The 19,779-nt window shown below is 34.6% G+C and overlaps 1 protein-coding gene across 1 annotated transcript in view; it reads left to right on the forward strand.

Annotated features, from left to right (window-relative positions):
* Window positions 1-19,499, forward strand: part of LOC107607381 — a 31,501-nt gene extending 12,002 nt beyond the window's left edge. Inside the window, exons 5-7 of the mRNA XM_016309344.2 lie at window positions 409-605; window positions 1,093-1,171; window positions 19,176-19,499. Coding sequence (XP_016164830.2) covers window positions 409-605; window positions 1,093-1,171; window positions 19,176-19,499 — 600 coding nt within the window. The remainder of the gene's footprint in view (window positions 1-408; window positions 606-1,092; window positions 1,172-19,175) is intronic.

Raw genomic sequence — 19,779 nt, forward strand, 5'->3', positions numbered from 1 at the left:
AAAAAAAAAAGTCACCACGTTATAAATTTTAAGTGATATTAAAAAAATTTAAATTCATCAAATTAAATTTACGAAATTCAAAAATCTTTTTGAAATATCTATTCGTATATGTTCTTGGAGGGTACAAAATGGGTATGGAATATAGCAACCATTACCCATACCCACCCCACATATAAATACTTATTATTAGGTATCATCTGGATACACTTCAGAACCTAGTCAAGGATTGAAAAATTGATCCTATTCAAGACGGTTCATTCAGATGGGGTCAGCTCAATTACAATCTATTTTAATTTCACTTATCATTCTTTTATTATAATCATGGTCTTAAGTGAGTGGAAGCATATTCTATTTTATAAGAATAATGAAGTTACTTCCTTACCTTGAGCCTCCCATTTATCTTTTCAGGTATCCCTTCCTTACCCTGAGCCTCTCATACATTTCGCTTTAGTATTTGGTAGTCGGTCAGGGCCTGCTCTTCGGTGTTATTCTGTTGGAGACATTGACCAAGAATTAGTGGACGCTGCCCGTAGTTTCTTGAAAAGTGGGGGTCTGTCGATTGATTATTCCGCCAAAGTTGCATATGCCAGCAAGATCCTTAAATGGTAAGTTTTATATTTATGGGATTGTGAATATGAAAAAATGCACTTTAACTTAATGGGATTTTAAATGAACTTTTAATTTGTGTTATAATTCTACTTTTCTCACTAGGAGAAAGTGTAGTCTGTATTTTATAAAACATGGCAATACATATATGCTCACTCTTTGACTAGTGGACGATGAATGGAAATTAATGAGAGCAATAGAATAACTATTCTTTGAAAATTTTTGTAATTGATTTACATGACATCGAAAAAAAACACAGAAAATCATCTTTAAGAAAATTTTTGTAATGAATTAATAGGTCTTACGGATATAAATAATACCAAGTTGGGTAAACTACATACTAAAACAATACTTAAAAATTTATAAATTTATGGTAGAATTCTTAATTAAATAACGCACGTATGAAATATATAGTTGATAAAAGTATCATGCAACCAACTAATGTTTTATTAAGAATTTTGAAAATTCTTGTTGATATATACTCAGGTTTAGTGTAGATTTTGGCAAGAATGAGGTGGAGGTATTGAAGCATGTGTCGAACTACCTAGACCCAAATGAATCAGAAGTATTGTTGGATTTGCTTGCCACATGTGAGTTGAAAATAATATATCAACCTTATGACTGGGGCTTGAACTTCTAATATATGGTATGCAATTGTTGTTACGCAGACTATATTAGACAATTTAGCATTAAGTATTCGATATCATAGTTAAGTTAATTTTTCTGCAATTATTTATTGATAGTATATTCAACCTTGTTTGCCGTGAGAACTTACACGAATACGAGCAGTGAAATTTTCCAAAGTCATATCTTAGGATGCTTGTTATATACCATGTTGAAAAACATTGCCATCAAGGGAGAACCATCTATCGTCCACAAAAGATTAAGAATATTAACAGTTTAGTTCGTAAAATACTATATTTCATAAAATTATATTATATGATTAATGCATTAAAAAATTAGTCTCTTAAAGATTATCATTATATTGAAAAATCAGCCCATAAATGATAAATGTGTTCAAATTTGTGTCATCTAAAATGAGAAATGTATTATTTATCTCTCTGACATAATTTGTCCCCCTTTTAAGCAAAATCTTTTTATCTTTTGAATTAGTTGGTGGCCTATCATTGTGTTTTTTTTGCATGCATTTACGTTATTGATCGTTTGTCTCATATGGGACTTGAATTCGAATTAGCGAATTTTCAATACACATCTAAGTGAACTTTTAGTAATAATAAAGGTAAAGTATGGTAACGTTAGAGTAAATTACAAAGTTAACTTTAACGTTTAAATCGTCTTATTTTAATATCTAAATTTTTAAAATTATCTTAATATTATATTATCATTAGTGATTTATTAACAAAATTGATGANNNAGCATAAAGTGATACAATGGATGTAGTAATTTTTTTTCTCGACACAAGATGATATTTATTTCTACCCCATTTTTAAAAGCCGAACTAAGCTGGTCGGTTAATCTAAAAAAAATCAAGAATCAACGTTAAGTTCGGGGTTGGGTTTAGGAATGTCAATATTTTTCACGCAACGGGATTCTCCTACTAGTGAATGCCTCGAACAAGGCTTTGAAAGTGGGGAATAATACTCGTATAAACTAGATGAAAACGATTTTAATAAAAATACAAAAAATATATTTTTTTAATAATGTGTATATGTCTCATATTATGATTGGACATTTTTAATAAATTATTTAATAATTTATTTTTTAATAAATAAGAATAAAATCGGTTTATTATAGCATCAATAATAAACTTAATTGTCTGTATTATAATTATTAGATCCGGTTTGATCCGATTGATTTACACAATCTGAATCGAATTATCTTTAAATTTTTTTGATAAAAAGACAAATATATCTTTAACATTTTATTTTGCGGACATTTAAATTTCTAATAATTTACAAATACAATTTAAGTCCTTAGAAAAAAAAATTCTAACCCTAATCCCTTGTCTCTGTCGAAGCCTAAATTCAAGTCCAATCTCTCACTAATCTATCAAGTTGTTAAAAAAATCTAGCCCTAGCATCTCCTTCCTTTCTCTTTTCTCACTGAAACTCGAGTTCTCATTTTCTTGCTCACTGGCTCAATTTCAAGCTCTCTCTCTCGTCTCCGGTCAAGCACTCAAGGTCCTTGTCGCTCTCCGCATTATCAGTCGTCACCATCTTGTCAGTCGTCACCGTCTTAGACTCAGTCGGGCTTAGACGACTTTCCTGAGCTCGTTGTTACCGGCAGAAGAAGCAACTTATCACACCTCGAGTTTTTGAAAAATTAAATAATGAGTTATTCATAATTTATTATTTTATTTAAAGAAAATTATTTTTCTAAAAGTAATTAAATTAAATTTTATGATACTTTGAGTTTAAAATCTATTAAAATTTTTAAATAATTTTTATTATAATGAGATATTTCAAAAAAGATAAAAATTATTATTATTATTATTATTATTATTATTATTATTATTATTATTATTAAAGTTCATTTGGCCAAAGCCATTTGGGAACAAAGAAAGAAAAGAAACTTAACTTGTAAGCATACATACATATTTATATATAATCATGACACATAAGCCCTCATGTGTCACCTTATTAATACCAATTAATCATTCTTCCTTCATTAACTTTTCTTCTTCCAAGCAAGACCGAACTATTTTCTTTGGAGAAAAGAAAGAGAAATGACCATGGGTGAGAGACAGATTTCCATGGAACCTCCGAGATTTTGGCTTCGATTTTTTATAATTTGTAACTCTAATAAAAAATCTAATTCAGTAAAAGTGTTTGTATCTTCCTCCTCTACATGTTGGTATTACTTTCATTCGGTAAAAGTTGACGGTGATGTAGCTCCTCTTTCTCTTAAGTTCGATTAATTGGAGTTCTAAGAGATACAGACAATTTCTGACGCTTTCTTCTTAAGCAGTTCGGTCAGAAAGCTTCTTTGGAGCTTTCGTTGATTTTGATTTCATACAGAGGTAGGAGATTTTATTTTAAAATTAACAGTTTTTAATTTAAGAATGCCCAAAAGTATAGTAAATAATTGCAAATATGTTAGTAATTATAATATTATTGAGATTAGATTTCTTTACTGTGAATGATTGGCTGTGATTTTGATTGATTTTGGTAATTAATTTGATTGATTCTGAATTAACTACTGGTTTGGATTGAGATAAGTTAAGGAATGATGGAAGTGAGGGAGTCGTGAGGGTAATGAAGTCTATTTTTAAAAGGAGGTTCTGTCCGAATACTTGCAAAAAAAAAATACAAAAAAGTGATTTTATTTTGGAATTATTATTATTTAGTTTCATTTTATTATTATCGTTACTATACTATAATATGGAGTAAAGTATCGTTTTTGTTCCCAACGTTTGGGATAAGTTCTAAAGTTGTCACTAACGTTTCAATCGTCCTATTTAAGTCCCTAATATTTTAAAATTGATTCAATAATGTTCTCCTGCTGTTAGGGATCCGTTAACAAAATTGACAGCGGGTCAAAATTGAGACGATTTTGAAACGTTAGGGACTTAAATAGGACAAAATGTTGGGACAAAAATGATACATAGAAATAAATTTTAATTTTATCCTTCAATAATATCCATTTTTTACTATACATAGTATTCAATTATTTTTCAATCACATCTAAATAAATTACACTTAATCATATTACTTTTATTTTAAATAATTTTTTTTATAATTTAACTCTTAAATATTTTTACTCATCATGAAATGTTTGTAAAATGACTAGAATCACATTACTTTATTGTATATTTACAAAATTATTTCAAATTATAAAAAATAAATTTATTTAACATGAAGAGAGAGTACCTGGAAACGACGGCAGAAAAGTTTAGGTTAGGTTTTTCACAAGAAGAAGATCAAGAGTAGAAAGAAAGAGCAAAAAGAAGAGAGAGTATTGAAAACGACGGCAGAAAGCTTAGGATAGGTTTTTCACAAGATAATAAAAGGGGGTAATAGGGAAATAATGAAAAATTACTATGGGCAAAAAGAGAAAAAAATTTTCATTAAAAATTCCGTGTCCACCTTCTTATTTTCGTGTCCATCAGTGTCCTTCATTTAGAAGTGGGCACAAAAATAAAAAAAAGTGTTTCAGAGACACTGTGTCCACTATCCATGTCTCTCTATTCAAACACGTTTTACATATGTATTGTCGATGTGTTTGTGTCCTGTCCACCATAAACAAACGCAGCCCTAGTGAACACCTCGAACAGGACTTTGAAAGTGGGGAATAATACTCGTATAAACTAGATGGAAACGACTTTAATAAAAATACAAAACATATATATTTTTTAATGACGTGTATATGTGTCATATTAAGATTGGACATCTTTATTAAATTACTTAATAATTTATTTTTTAATAAAGTAGAATAAAATCGGTTTATTATAGCATCAATAATAAACCCAATTGTCTGTATTATAATTATTAGATCCGATTTGATCCGATCGATTTACACAATCTGAACCGAATTATCTTTAAATTTTTTGATAAAAAGACAAATATATCCTTAACTTTTTATTTTGCGGACATTTAAATTCCTAATAATTTACAAATATAATTAAGTCCATAGAAAATAAAATTCTAACCCTAACCCCTTGTCTCTGTCCAAGCCCAAATCCAAGTCCAATCTCTCACTAATCTATCAAGCTGTTAAAAAAATCTAACCCTAACATCTCCTTCCTCTCTTTTTTCTCACTGAAACTCGAGCTCTCATCTCTTTGTTCACTGGCTCAATTTCAAGCTCTCTCCCTCTCTCGTCTCCGGTCAAGCACTCAAGGTCCTCGTCGCTCTCCGCGTCATCAGTCGTCACCATCTTGTCAGTCGTCACCGTCTTGGACTCAGTCGCGCTTGGACGCCTTCCCTAAGCTCGTTGTTACCGGCAGAAGAAGCAACTTATCACACCTCGAATTTTTGAAAAATTAAATAATGAGTTATTCGTAATTTATTATTTTATTTAAAAAAATTATTTTTTTAAAAGTAATTAAATTAAATTTTATGATACTTTGAGTTTAAAATCTATTAATATTTTTAAATAATTATTATTATTATTATTATTATTATTATTATTATTATTATTATTATTATTATTATTATTATTATTATTATTATTATTATTATTATTATTATTATTTAGTTTCATTTTATTATTATCGTTATTATACTATAATATGGAGTAAAGTATCATTTTTATCCCCAACGTTTGGGATAAGTTCTAAAATTGTCCCTAACGTTTCAATCATCCTATTTAAGTCCCTAACGTTTCAAAATTGATTCAATAATGTTCTCCTGCTGTTAGGGATCCGTTAACAAAATTGACGGCGGGAGAAAATTGAGACTATTTTAAAACGTTAAGGACTTAAACAGGACGAAAATGTTGGGACAAAAATGATACATAGAAATAAATTTTAATTTTATCCTTCAATATTATCAATTTTTTACTATACATAGTATTCAATTATTTTTCAATCACATCAAAATAAATTACACTTAATCATATTACTTTCATTTTAAATAAATTATTATTTTTTTTATAATTTAACTCTTAAAGATTTTTAGTTATCATGAAATATTTGTTGAATTAAAAAATAATTGAATACTATGTACAGTAAAAAATTAATATTATTAAAAAATAAAATAAAATTAAAATTTATTTTTATGTATCGTTTTTGTCCCTAATGTTTTCGTCCTATTTAAGTCCTTAACGTTTTAAAATCATCTCAATTTTGTCCTGTCGTCAATTTTGTTAATGGATCCTTAATGACAGGATAATATTGAGTCAATTTTAAAACGTTAGGAACTTAAATAGAACGATTGAAACATTAAGAATAATTTTAAAATTTATCCCAAATATTAAAGACAAAAACAACACTTTACTCTATAATATATTAATGACCGAAGCCATTAAGAAAGTAAAGTTAAGGAAAGCCAATGCATGTAAAGATATATGTATATATATAAAGCATAACATCTAGCCTAGGATCACCAATAACTTCAATCATAATCGTGTTCCATTTGATTTAAATGGTCTTGCTCCATTTGATTTAGTGGGTTGAAGCCATTTGAGGAAAAGGAAAGAAATAAAACGTGGCCTCATGCATATATACATATATATAATTATGACATGTACATCTCTTAACTAATAATGCTTAATTATAATCATTATTAACTATCTTTATTTACTCTTCATTTATTACCAATCAGCTATGCATGTTTCATTTTTTTTTTGAAGAAAGAAAAGAAAAGAAAGCACCGAGAGAGAAAAAGAAAACCGTGAGAGAGAATGAGAGAAATCATGGCACCGTAAAATTTTTAACTCCGATTTTTTGTGATTTGTAATTCCAATAAAAAATCTAATCCGATAAAAGTGTTTGTATTTTTTTTCTTTACGTGTTGGTGTCACTTTTGTTCGGCGAAACGTAATGGTAACATAACTCTCCTTCCCTTTGAGTTCGGTCAACTGAAGTTTTAGAAAATACAGACGATTTCTGACATTTTTTTCTTCGACAGCTCGGTCAAAAAGTTTCTCCATCGCCTCGAGTATTTTGATTTCGTACAGAGGTAGGGTTTCAATAAATTCTCACCAATTAAATTTGTGTTGCATAAGTGAATGGTTGTTGTGATTGATTATTGATGGAGTTTGATTGACTTTATATTAAATTTTGTTGATATATTGTTATATTGATTAAGCTTGTGATTTGGTCATGTTTGTGCTGTCCAAACTGTGATAATGAGACTGATTTGGGACTGTCATTATGTTAATTTTTTAATAAAATGGGTGAGGTTTAATGGTCGAGGAATTAAAAGCGGTGAAAAATCGATAATCATAAAACTAAAAAACGGATTAAGATTTAAATTTATATTTTAAAAAGAAAATATGGAGTGTTTTGGTTCTCGGTGAAGAGAAGAATTAGCCAAGAAGAATTATTTTTGAGGAAATATACTTGCATTTTTATGAAAAGATTGAGTTTAATATTATAAAAAATTTTTTGGGTATTTTGGATAATAAATAAAGTTCAGGAGTAAAACGGGTATGTTATAAAAGTTCAGGGTTATTTATATAAATTTGAAACAAAGTGAAGGTTTAAATATAATTTTATAAAATATTGAAGTCAAAAATAAAATATTAAATATTAATATATATATTACGAAAAAAAATAAAATAGAGAGTGATAAATAGACAAATTTTTCTAAAAGCTTTAGAAAGACAAATCTAAACTAGGAATTTCATAATTCCCTCTTCATAAAACATTTAGGGAAAAATGAGGGAAGAGTGTGAAGATAATTTTTTATATTAATAGTATGGAATTAAAAGAATAATGAGAAAATAAAGGAATATATTAGTTAAAAGAACCTCTGCCACAGGAGAGCAGAGAGTCAAAAGATTAAAAGAATCTAAATAACTTCTGCCACAGCAGAGCAGAGAATAGAAAAGAAAAGAAAGAAAGAATGAAAAGAAAAAGAGAGAAGTAGAGATGATTGTTTACCTACTAAAAACGAGAAGAGATATGGTGGCGAGTCCACCGGGATTTGCTTTCCAGAGATCATCGGTCTGAAGGATGGTTGTACCTGTAAGACAGAGACTGCTTACAGAGGTTATCGCTACATACATTGGCTAGAAAAAGCCTCACCTGTAAGACAGAGGTTGCTTACAGAGGTTATGTTTGTATACATCGGCTCAAGAGAGTCGAACCTGTAAGACAGAGGTTGCTTACATAGGTTATGACACTGGAAACCAAACTCAGACAAAGGTTGATGAGTTACGTCGGGAGCGGATCGAAAATGACAGATGAGATCATTACCTGCGCTAGGAATAGACATGCATCATACTTGTTTGCGCATATTTGTTTGTGAGTATAAATTTTTGTGATTATGGGTATGCTAAATGACTGTTTGAATTCTGCGTTCTTTAATTATTGAATTAGATGGTACCTCGTTGACTGTTATTGCTGACCAAGTATATATAGAATGAACTTAACTCCTAACCCCGACCCTACTAAGAACTCCCCAGTTCTTACCCCCTATTTTCACCCCTTTCAGCTACAGGTGCAAAGGCGCTTATTGTGAAGTTGTGGGAGCATAGAGAAATATGTTTACGAGTTGAGTTGTTAGAATTTATTTTTCCCTCGCCTTGTTAGTTAGAGTTTTATTCAGAGGGGTAGGTTCTGTAAATACTTTTGTATATAACACTACAACGTATTATTAATATTAAGTATATGAATATGTGTTGTTTGTACTTGTTGAAAAAGTTATAGTTTTAGTAAAATCATCGATAGACTTACGCATAAAGGCTCAATATTAAATTGATAATATCTTGTGCTCATTTGAGTGGTTTTTATCAAGTCCTTACTCACTTATTCATATGATTCGCATGTTTTACGTTTTCCTTCCTGATTTTGTGCTATTATTGAAAACATGCTTCTTTGGTCTTTAAATTTGCTATGTTTAATCTTCTCTTATTACCATTCGATGCCTTGATATGTGTGTTAGTATTTTCAGAGATTACAGAGAAGGAATGGCTTGGAGGATGGAAAGGAAGCATGCAAAAGTGGAAGGAATATAAGAAGTTGAAGGAAATGCAAAGTTGTCAGCCTGACCCTCTTGCACTAAATCGATCATAACTTGAGTTACAGAGGTCTAAATGATACGGTTCTAGTTGCGTTGGAAAGAAAATGTCCGGGGCTTCGATCTGATATATAATTTGCCATAGTGGCCATACATCTAGGCAACGCAAACGCGTGCTCCACGCGGACCGCAGTGACGAAAATCAGCGTGTTTGAATTCGCAACCAGCGAATTCTGGGCTGTTTCTGGCCTAGTTTTCGGCCCAGAAAATACGGATTAGAGGCTATAAAGTGAGGAAAAGCGTACAACAATCAAAAATGACATACACATTCACAAATTTTAGGATTAGATGTAGTTTTTAGAGAGAGAGGTTCTCTCCTCTCTCTTAGGATTAGGATTAGGATTTCTCTCAATTTTAGGACTGCTTATCTTCATTACAGATTCAATGTTCCTTTTATTTATTTTTCCAATTTAATTTATGAATTTCCATGTTAGATTTGATTTCTTTTATTTAATTTAATTTGAGGTATTTCAGATTTAAGATTTCTTTCTTTTATTTATGTTACTGTTGCTTCCCATCTGAAGGCATTTTTATTCAAGTAGATTTTCTCCCTTTTTTCTTTGGTTAAGTAATTAGAGACACTTGAGTTATCAAACTCCTTGTTGATTGAAAATTGGAATTCTTTGCTGATTGATTTGAATTCCAATAACTCTAGTCTTTTCTTAAGAATTGACTAGGACCTGAGGAATCAAATTGATTCATGATGAGCGGATAATTTATACGCTTTTTGGCATTATTTTAGTATGTTTTTAGTAAATTTTAGTTAGTTTTTATTATGTTTTTATTATTTTTTAAATAAAAATCATATTTCTGGACTTTACTATGAGTTTGTGTATTTTTCTGTGATTTCAGGTATTTTCTGGCTGAAATTGAGGGACCTGAGCAAAAATCTGATTCAGAGGCTGAAAAAGGATTGCAGATGCTGTTGGATTCTGACCTTCCTGCACTCGAAGTAGATTTTCTGGAGCTACAGAAGCCCAATTGGCACGCTCTCAATTGCTTTGGAAAGTAAACATCCTGGGCTTTCCAGCAATATATAATAGTCTATACTTTTCTCGAGATTTGATGGCCCAAACCGGCGTTCCAAGTCAGCATAGAAATTCTGGTGTCAAAACGCCAGAACTGGCATAAAAGCTGGAGTTAAATGCCCAAACTAGCACAAAAGCTGGCCTTTAACTCCAAGAAAAGCCTCTACACATGAAAGCTTCAATTCTCAACCTAAGCACACACCAAGTGGGCCCGGAAGTGGATTTTGCATCATTTACTCATTTCTGTAAACCCTAGGTTACTAGTTTTCTACAAATAGGACCTTTTGCTATTGTATTTGATATACTTTTACACACTTGATCATACTTTTGATCTTGGTTCTTCTGGTTCCCTCTCTGGGGCCGAAGCCAATGATCACCATTATCACTTTTGTATTTTCAACGGTGGAGTTTCTACACACCATAGATTAAGGTGTGGAGCTCTGCTGTTCCTCATGAATTAATGCAAAGTACTATTGTTTTTCTATTCAATTTACGCCTACTTCTTCTCTAAGATATACACTCGTTCTTCAACTTGACGAATGTGATGATCTGTGACACTCATCATCATTCTTACCTATGAACGCGTGTCTGACAACCACTTCCGTTCTACATGCAAACAAGCTTGAATGTGTATCTCTTGGGTTTCTAATCTAAGATTAGAACCTTCGTGGTATAGGCTAGAATCAATTGGCTGCCATTCCTGAGATCCAGAAAGTCTAAACCTTGTCTGTGGTATTCCGAGTAGGATCTGGGAAGGGATGACTATGACAAGCTTCAAACTCGCGAGTGTTGGGCATAGTGATAGACACAAAAGGATCAATGGATCCTATTCCAACATGATCGAGAACCAACAGCTGAATAGCCGTGCGGTGACAGCGCATTTGGACCATTTTTTCTGAGAGGATGGGAGGTAGCCATTGACAACGGTGAAACCCAACATAAAGCTTGCCATGAAGGAGTATGATTGATTGGAAGAAGGCAATAGGAAAGCAGAGGTTCAGAAGGAACAAAGCATCTCCATACGCTTATCTGAAATTCTCACCAATGAATTACATAAGTATCTCTATCTTATTTTATGTTTTATTCATCTTTTAATTATCAATTCTCCATAACCATTTGAATCTACCTGACTGAGATTTACAAGATGACCATAGCTTGCTTCAAGCCGACAATCTCCATGGGATTGACCCTTACTCACGTAAGGTTTATTACTTGGACGACCCAGTGCACTTGCTGGTTAGTTGTGCGGAGTTGTGATAAAGAGTTGAGATTACAATTGTGCGCACCAAGTTGTTGGCGCCATTGATGATCACAATTTCGTGCACCAAGTTTTTGGCGCCGTTGCCGGGGATTGTTCGAGTTTGGACATTTGACGGTTCATCTTGTTGCTCAGATTAGGTAATTTTATTTTATCTTTAAGCTTTTTACTTTTTATTTTTCGAAAAATTTAAAAAAAAATATGTATTTCTATTTTGTTCTTCAGAGTTTTTAAGAATGAATTCTAGAGTTTCATGATGATTTGTTGAATTCTGGCTGGCTATGAAGCCATGTCTAATCTTTTGGACCGAGGTTTCAACTTATCATCACAAGGGCTTGTTGATTTCTATCAATCTTGCTGTTGAACGTAATGATTTGCTAAAGCTTGGCTGGCCATTGGCCATGTCTAGTGTTTTGGACCGAAGCTTTCACTGAAAGCTTAGCTGGCTAGTAAGCCATGTCTAATTCCTGGACTGGAGTTTTAGACTAACATTGCATGATTCCTGGAATTCTCATTAAGAATTTTGAAGTCCTTTTTTCTCTTTTTCCACTTAATTTTCAAAAAAATTACAAAAAAATTTATAATCTTAAAATAAAAAATATTTTATGTTTCTTGTTTGGGTCTAGTGTCTAATCTTAAGTTTGGTGTCAATTGCATTCTTCTAATTTTCGAAAATTACATGCATCATGTTCTTCATTGATCTTCAAGTTGTTCTTGATGATTTTCTTGCTCTGATCTTTAAATTCTCTTGTTTTGTGTCTTTTGTTATTTCTCATATGCATTTTCAAATTGTTATAGTCATTAGTATACAAACTTCTAAGTTTGGTGTCTTGCATGCATTGTTGATTTAATCTTAGTTTTCCATGATTAGCTGCATTTTGATTATTTCCCATCATTAAAAAAATTTCAAAAATTTTTTTTTCAAGTCAATAATACAGAGAATTGAAGATTCAGAACATGCAGCAGAGGAATTATAGAGAAAAAGCTGGGCGTTCAAAACGCCCAGTGAGGAAGGAAAACTGGCATTTAAACGCCAGCCAGGGTACCTGACTGGGCGTTAAACGCCCAAAAAATTAGCATTTTGGGCATTAAACGCCAGAATGGATGCCATTCTGAGCATCTAACGCCAGGAGGACACTAGAGGAAAGATTTTGTTTTTAATTCAAATCTTTTTCAAATTTTCATAATTTTTCAAAATAAAATTTTTTTTCAAATCATATCTTTTCAATCATATCTTTTCAAAATCAATTTCCTTCCAATTTTTTTTATTATTACTATTTTCGAAAATTCTTGCTACAACTAATGATTTAACTCAAAATTTTCAAGTTGTTACTTGCCTATTAAGAAAGGATCAAATTTTAATTCTAGAATCATATCTTTTAATTTCCTGTTAGTCAAGTAATCAACTTTAATTTTAAAAATTTCTCTTTTTAATTTGATTCTCAATCATATCTTCTCAATCATATCTTTTCAATCACATCTTTTTCAAAATTAACTTTCAATAATATCTTTTTGATTTCTAATTTCAAAATCTTTTCCAAAAATCACTTAATTTCTTTCCCAATCTTAGTTTTCGAAAATCGTTTACCAAATTTTCAAAATTTCTTTTAATTATTTCAAAATTTTTTTACTTTAATTTCGAAAATTCTTCCCCTCTTCTCAAATCCTTCTATTTAAAGGACTAACACTTCTACATTATCAGCAATTCAAACTCTGTCCCTCTTGATAAGTTCGAATTCTCTCTCCTTTACCTCTTCTTTCTATTTTTATTTTCCTCTGACACTTCAAAGAATCTCTATACTGTGACATAGAGGATTCCATATTTTCTTCTCCTCTCTTTTCATATGAGCAGGAGCAAGGACAAGGGCATTCTTGTTAAAGCTGATCCTGAACCTGAAAGGACCTTGAAGAGAAAGCTAAAAGAAGCTAAAGTACAACTCTCTATAGAGGACCTAACAGAAACTTTCAAATAAGAAGAAGCCATGGCAGCCGAAAACAACAACAATGCCAACAATGCAAAGAAGGTGCTTGGTGACTTTACTGCACCTACTCTTGACTTCTATGGGAGAAGCATCTCAATCCCTGCCATTGGAGCAAACAACTTTGAGCTTAAGCCTCAATTAGTTTCTCTGATGCAACAGAATTGCAAGTTTCATGGACTTCCATCGGAAGATCCTCAATAGTTCTTAGCTGAATTCTTGCAAATCTGTGACACTGTCAAGACCAATGGGGTTAATCCCAAGGTCTACAAGCTTATGCTCTTTTCCTTTGCTGTAAGAGACAAAGCTAGAACATGGTTGGATTCACAACCTAAAGAAAGCCTGAACTCTTGGGAAAAGCTAGTCAACACCTTCTTGGCAAAGTTTTTTCCACCTCAAAAATTGAGCAAGCTTAGAGTGGAAGTCCAAACCTTCAGACAGAAGGAAGGTGAATCCCTCTATGAAGCTTGGGAAAGATACAAGCAATTGATCTTCTATGATGGTCTGTCTGAATTGTCTAAGATGTCATTGGACAGCTCTGCTGGAGGATCTCTTCATTTGAAGAAGATACCTACAGAAGCTCAGGAACTCATTGAAATGGTTGCAAATACCCAATTCATGTACACTTCTGAAAGGAATCCTGTGAATAATGGGACAAATTAGAAGAAAGGAGTTCTTGAGATTAATACTCTGAATGCCATATTGGCTCAGAACAAAATATTGACCCAACAAGTCAATATGATTTCTTAGAGTCTGTCTGAAATGCAAGCAGCAACAGTCAGTACCAAAGAAGCCTCATCTGAAGAAGAAGCTTATGATCCTGAGAACCCAGCAATGGAAGAGGTGAATTACATGGGAGAATCCTATGTAAAAACCTATAATCCTTCATGGAGAAATCATCCAAACCTCTCATGGAAGGATCAACAGAGGCCTCAATAAGGCTTCAATAACAATAATGGAGGAAGAAATAGGTTTAGCAATGGCAAACCTTTTCCATCATCTTCTCAGCAACAAACAGAGAACTCCAAGCAGAACCACTCTGAATTAGCAACTGTAGTCTCTGATTTAATTAAAACCACTCAAAGTTTCATGACTGAAACAAGGTCCTCCATTAGAATTTTGGAGGCACAAGTGGGTCAGCTGAGTAAGAAAGTTACTGAACTCCCTCCTAGTACTCTTCCAAGCAATACAGAAGAGAATCCAAAAGGAGAGTGCAAGGCCATCAACATAACCCACACGGCCGAACCTGGAGAGGAGGAAGAGGCATTGATCTCCACTGAGAAAGACCTCAATGGACGTCCACTGGCCCCCAAGGAGTTCCCTAATGAGAAACCATGGGAATCTAAGGCTCACACTGAGACCATAGAGATTCCATTGAATTTACTTTTACCATTCATGAGCTCTGATAAGTATTCTTCCTCTGAAGAGGATGAAGATGTTACTGAAGTACAAGTTGCTAAGTACCTTGGAGCAATCATGAAGCTAAATACCAAGCTATTTGGTAATGAGACTTGGGAGGATGAACCCCCCTTGCTCACCAAAGAACTGGATGACTTAACTAGGCAGAAATTACCTCTGAAGAGACATGATCCTGGAAAGTTCTCAATACCTTGTACCATAGGCACCATAACCTTTGAGAAGGCTCTGTGTGACCTAGGGTCAAGCATAAACCTCATGCCTCTCTCTGTAATGGAGAAGCTAGGGATCTTTGATGTACAAGCTGCAAGAATCTCACTAGAGATGGCAGACAATTCAAGGAAACAGGCTTATGGACTTGTAGAGGATGTCTTGGTATAGGTTGAAGACCACTACATCCCTGCTGATTTCATAATCCTAGATACTGGGAAGTGTATGGATGAATCCATCATCCTTGGCTGACCCTTCCTAGCCACAGCAAAAGTTGTGATTGATGTTGATAGAGGAGAATTGGTCCTTCAAGTGAATGAGGACTCCCTTGTGTTTAAAGCTCAAGGATCTCCCTCTGTAACCATGGAGAAGAAGCATGAAAAGCTTCTCTCAATACAGAGTCAAACAAAACTCCCACATTCAAACTCCAAGTTTGGTGTTGGGAGGCCACAACCAAACTCTAATTTTGGTGTTAAGAGGCCATCATCATGCTCTGAGTATCTGTGAGGCTCCATGAGTGCCCACTGTCAAGCTACTGACAATAAAGAAGCGCTTGTTAGGAGGCAACCCAATTTTACTTATCTATGTTAAATTTCTATTTTCCATTGGTATTTTATGTTTTCTGTAGGTTGATGATCATGTGAAGTCACAAAAACAATTGAAAAAGCAAAAATAAATTGAAAAACAGAATGAAAAACAGCACACCCTGGAGGAGAAGCCTACTGGCGTTTAAACGCCAGTAAGGGCAGCAGAATGGGCGTTAAACGCCCAGTCTGGCACCATTCTGGGTGTTTAACGCTAGAAATGGGCAAGAAGCTGGCATTAAACGCCAGAAATGGGCAGCAAACTGGCGTTTAACGCCAGGATTGGCAGCAAAGGGCATTTTGCAAGCTTAATTGGTGCAGGGATGAGAAATCCTTGACATCTCAGGATCTGTGGACCCCACAGGATCCCCACCAACCTCAACTCACTCTCTCTTTTCTTCACACCTTTTCATAATACTCTTCCCCAAATACCCTTTACCAATCACCTCAATACCTCTTCCCCAAAAACCCCTCACCTATCAAATCCTACCCTCTTCTCCATAAACCCCACCTACCTCACCATTCAAATTGAAACCACTTTTCCTCCCAAACCCACCCATACATGGCCGAACCTTACCCTCTCCCCACTCCTATATAAACCCATCTTCACCCCTTCATTTTCATACATCTTAAACACTACTTCTCCCCGTTGGCCGAAACACTAACCCCCCTCCATCTCCTCTATTTCTTCTTCCTCTACTCTCTTCCTTCTTCTTTTGCTCGAGGACGAGAAAACCATCTAAGTTTGGTGTGGTAAAAGCGTTGCTTTTTGTTTTTCCATAACCATTTATGGCACCTAAGGCCGGAGAAACCTCTAGAAAGAGGAAAGGGAAGGCAAAAGCTTCCACCTCCGAGTCATGGGAGATGGAGAGATTCATCTAAAGGGTGCATCAAGACCACTTCTATGAACTTGTGGCCAAGAAGAAGGTGATCCCCGAGGTCCCTTTCAAGCTCAAAAAGGGTGAATACCCAGAGATCTGACATGAGATTCGAAGAAGAGGTTGGGAAGTCCTCACCAACCCCATTCAACAAGTCGGGATATTAATGGTTCAAGAGTTCTATGCCAATGCATGGATCACCAAGAACCATAATCAAAGTGTGAACCCGAACCCTAAGAATTGGCTTACAATGGTTCGGGGAAAATACTTAAATTTAAGTCTGGAAAATGTAAGGTTGGCATTCAACTTGCCCATGATGCAAGAAGATGCACGCCCCTACACTAGAAGGGTCAACTTTGATCAAAGGTTGGACCAAGTCCTCATAGACATTTGTGAAGAGGGCGCTCAGTGGAAGAAAGATTCAAGTGGGAAGCTGGTTCAACTAAGAAGGCATGACCTCAAGCCCATGGCTAGGGGATGGTTGGAGTTCATCCAATGCTCAATCATTCCCACTAGCAACCGGTCTAAAGTTACTATAGACCGGGCTATCATAATCCATAGCATCATGATTGGAGAGGAAGTAGAAGTTCATGAGGTTATATCCCTAGAACTCTACAAGGTGGCGGACAAGTCCTCTACTTTGTCAAGGTTAGCCTTCCCTCATCTCATTTGTCACCTTTGTAATTCAGCTGGAATTGACATAGAGGAAGACATCCTCATTGATAAGGACAAGCCCATCACTAAGAAAAGGATGGAGCAAACAAGAGATCCCACTCATGAACAAAAGCATGAGGAAATTCTTCATCATGAAATCCCTAAGAGCCTCAAGGGATGCATTTTCCTTCACAAAATTATTGGAAGCAAATTAACACCTCCCTAGGAGAATTAAGTTCCAATATGGGAAAACTAAGGGTGGAACACCAAGAGCATTCTATCTTCCTTCATGAAATTAGAGAAGATCAAAGAATCATGAGAGAGGAGCAACAAAGGCAAGGAAGAGACATTGAAGAGCTCAAGCACTCCATAAGATCTTCAAGAGGAAGAACTAGCCGCCATCACTAAGGTGGACCCGTTCTTTAATTTCCTTGTTCTTTTTTTTTTGTTTTTCAAATTTTTATACTTTATGTTTATCTATGTTTGTGTCTTTATTACATGATCATTAGTGTCTAAGTATCTATGTCTTAAAGCTATGAATGTCCTATGAATCCATCACCTTTCTTAAATAAAAAGTGTTTTTAATTGCAAAAAGAAAAAGAAGTACATGAATTTCAAATTTTAAAACAGATTAATTATTTTGATGGGGTGGCAATACTTTTTGTTTTCTAAATGAATGCTTGAACAGTGCATATTTTTGAAATTGTTGTTTATGAATGTTAAAATTGTTGGCTCTTGAAAGAATGATAAAAAAGAAAAAATGTTAGTTGATGATCTGAAAAATTATAAAATTGATTCTTGAAGCAAGAAAAAGAAGTGAAAAGCTTGCGAAAAAAATGGTAAAAAAAAAAGAAGAGAAGAAGAAAAGAAAAAGAAAAAACAAGCAGAAAAAGCCAATAACCCTTTAAATCAAAAAGCAAGGATAAAATAAAAAGGATGCAAGGCTTTGAGCATCAGTGGATAGGAGGGCCTAAAGGAATAAAATCCTGGCCTAAGCGGCTAAACCAAGCTGTCCCTAACCATGTGCTTGTGGCGTGAAGGTGTTAAGTAAAAAGCTTGAGACTGAGCGGTTAAAGTCGTGGTCTAGAACAATAAGAGTGTGCTTAAGAGCTATGGACACCTCTAATTGGGGACTCTAGCAAAGATGAGTCACAATCTAAAAAGGTTCACCCAGTTATGTGTCTGTGGCATTTATGTATCCAGTGGTAATACTGGAAAACAAAATGCTTAGGGTCACAGCCAAGACTCATAAAGTAACTGTGTTCAAGAATTAACATACTGAACTAGGAGAATCAATAACACTATCTAAATTCTGAGTTCCTATATGTAAGACCCAGAATCTTTGAAAAGTCTTATTATGATCAAGTCTCAAATCCTACAGTTATTTATAGCCTTAATTTCAGAGATTATTTTATTAAAGATAATTATGGCAAGTTTTGATTTATTGGATTTGAGATAAGTTATGATTATTATCCAATTTTATAATTATTGGATTATTTTCTATATTCAAAGTATAAAGTTGATAGTTATGAAATAATAAGGATTTTATATGTTTTGGACTAAGTAACTAATATTTTGAATATTAGTACTGCTATTTTAGAAAATAGAGAAATTAATTATATTATTTCTAATCTTTAGATTTGGGCATTTTGTTGAAAATAATTTGTAAAAGTAGATGAACAAATAGTGTTTTTCCATATACAATAAATGTTGGATTTACATTGGATTTCAATTACCATATTATTCCTAATTTTATGTGAAATTACCATAATGCCCTTAACCCTAATTTTCACATAAGGAAAACCCTAACCCGGTAACCCATTACCCGACCCGGTTCTCCCTCAACCCCAGTCAGCTCCCAAACCCAGCCGCCACACTTGACCTATTTTCCTTCCTTTTTTCATTCACGACACACAGCTTCCTTCTGTTTCCATGAAGGAAAGAAAAGAGGAGCAGAAAGTGGGAGAAGAGGAACGGGAAGGAGAGGAGAGGAGGAGGACGGCGTCGGCGGGCGTCACTGCCGCCGCGCCGTCACGTCGCGTAGAGACGAAAGGAGCGAGATCTGAGGATGAGACAAGGATTTGCGCCGGTGGCACTGGGGTTTGCTGCCGCCGTTTGATGCCGCCGTGGGTCCCTTTCCGTCGAACTCGAAGGAGGAGGAAGGCTGAGACTGGGCGACGCTGGGAGAAAAGGAGACGCGAGCTGGAGGAGCTGCGTCCAGTCGCCGTCGATCGCCATTGAACCGCGCCGGACCCAGAACTGCGAACGTGAGGGGTGCGATGCAGGAGCCCGGCGCGAGGAAGAGGGAGCATGCGTGCACGCGCAGGAGAAGGGCGACGCTGCTGTCACCGCCGTTGCTGAGCTGCGCCGCCGTCAACCTTGCCGCAGTGTCAGTCGCCGTCCTCTATGGCAAAGTCAGAGAGAGAGAGTGTTCGGGAGCAGAGCAGACGAGAGAGATCTGAAGGTGTGCTGGGAGTTCAGCCACCGCGCCCGGCTACCGTTCGCGTTGTCGGCGCCGCCT

Source organism: Arachis ipaensis, chromosome B07 (assembly GCF_000816755.2).
Source record: "Arachis ipaensis cultivar K30076 chromosome B07, Araip1.1, whole genome shotgun sequence".
NCBI classification, from domain to species: domain Eukaryota; kingdom Viridiplantae; phylum Streptophyta; class Magnoliopsida; order Fabales; family Fabaceae; genus Arachis; species Arachis ipaensis.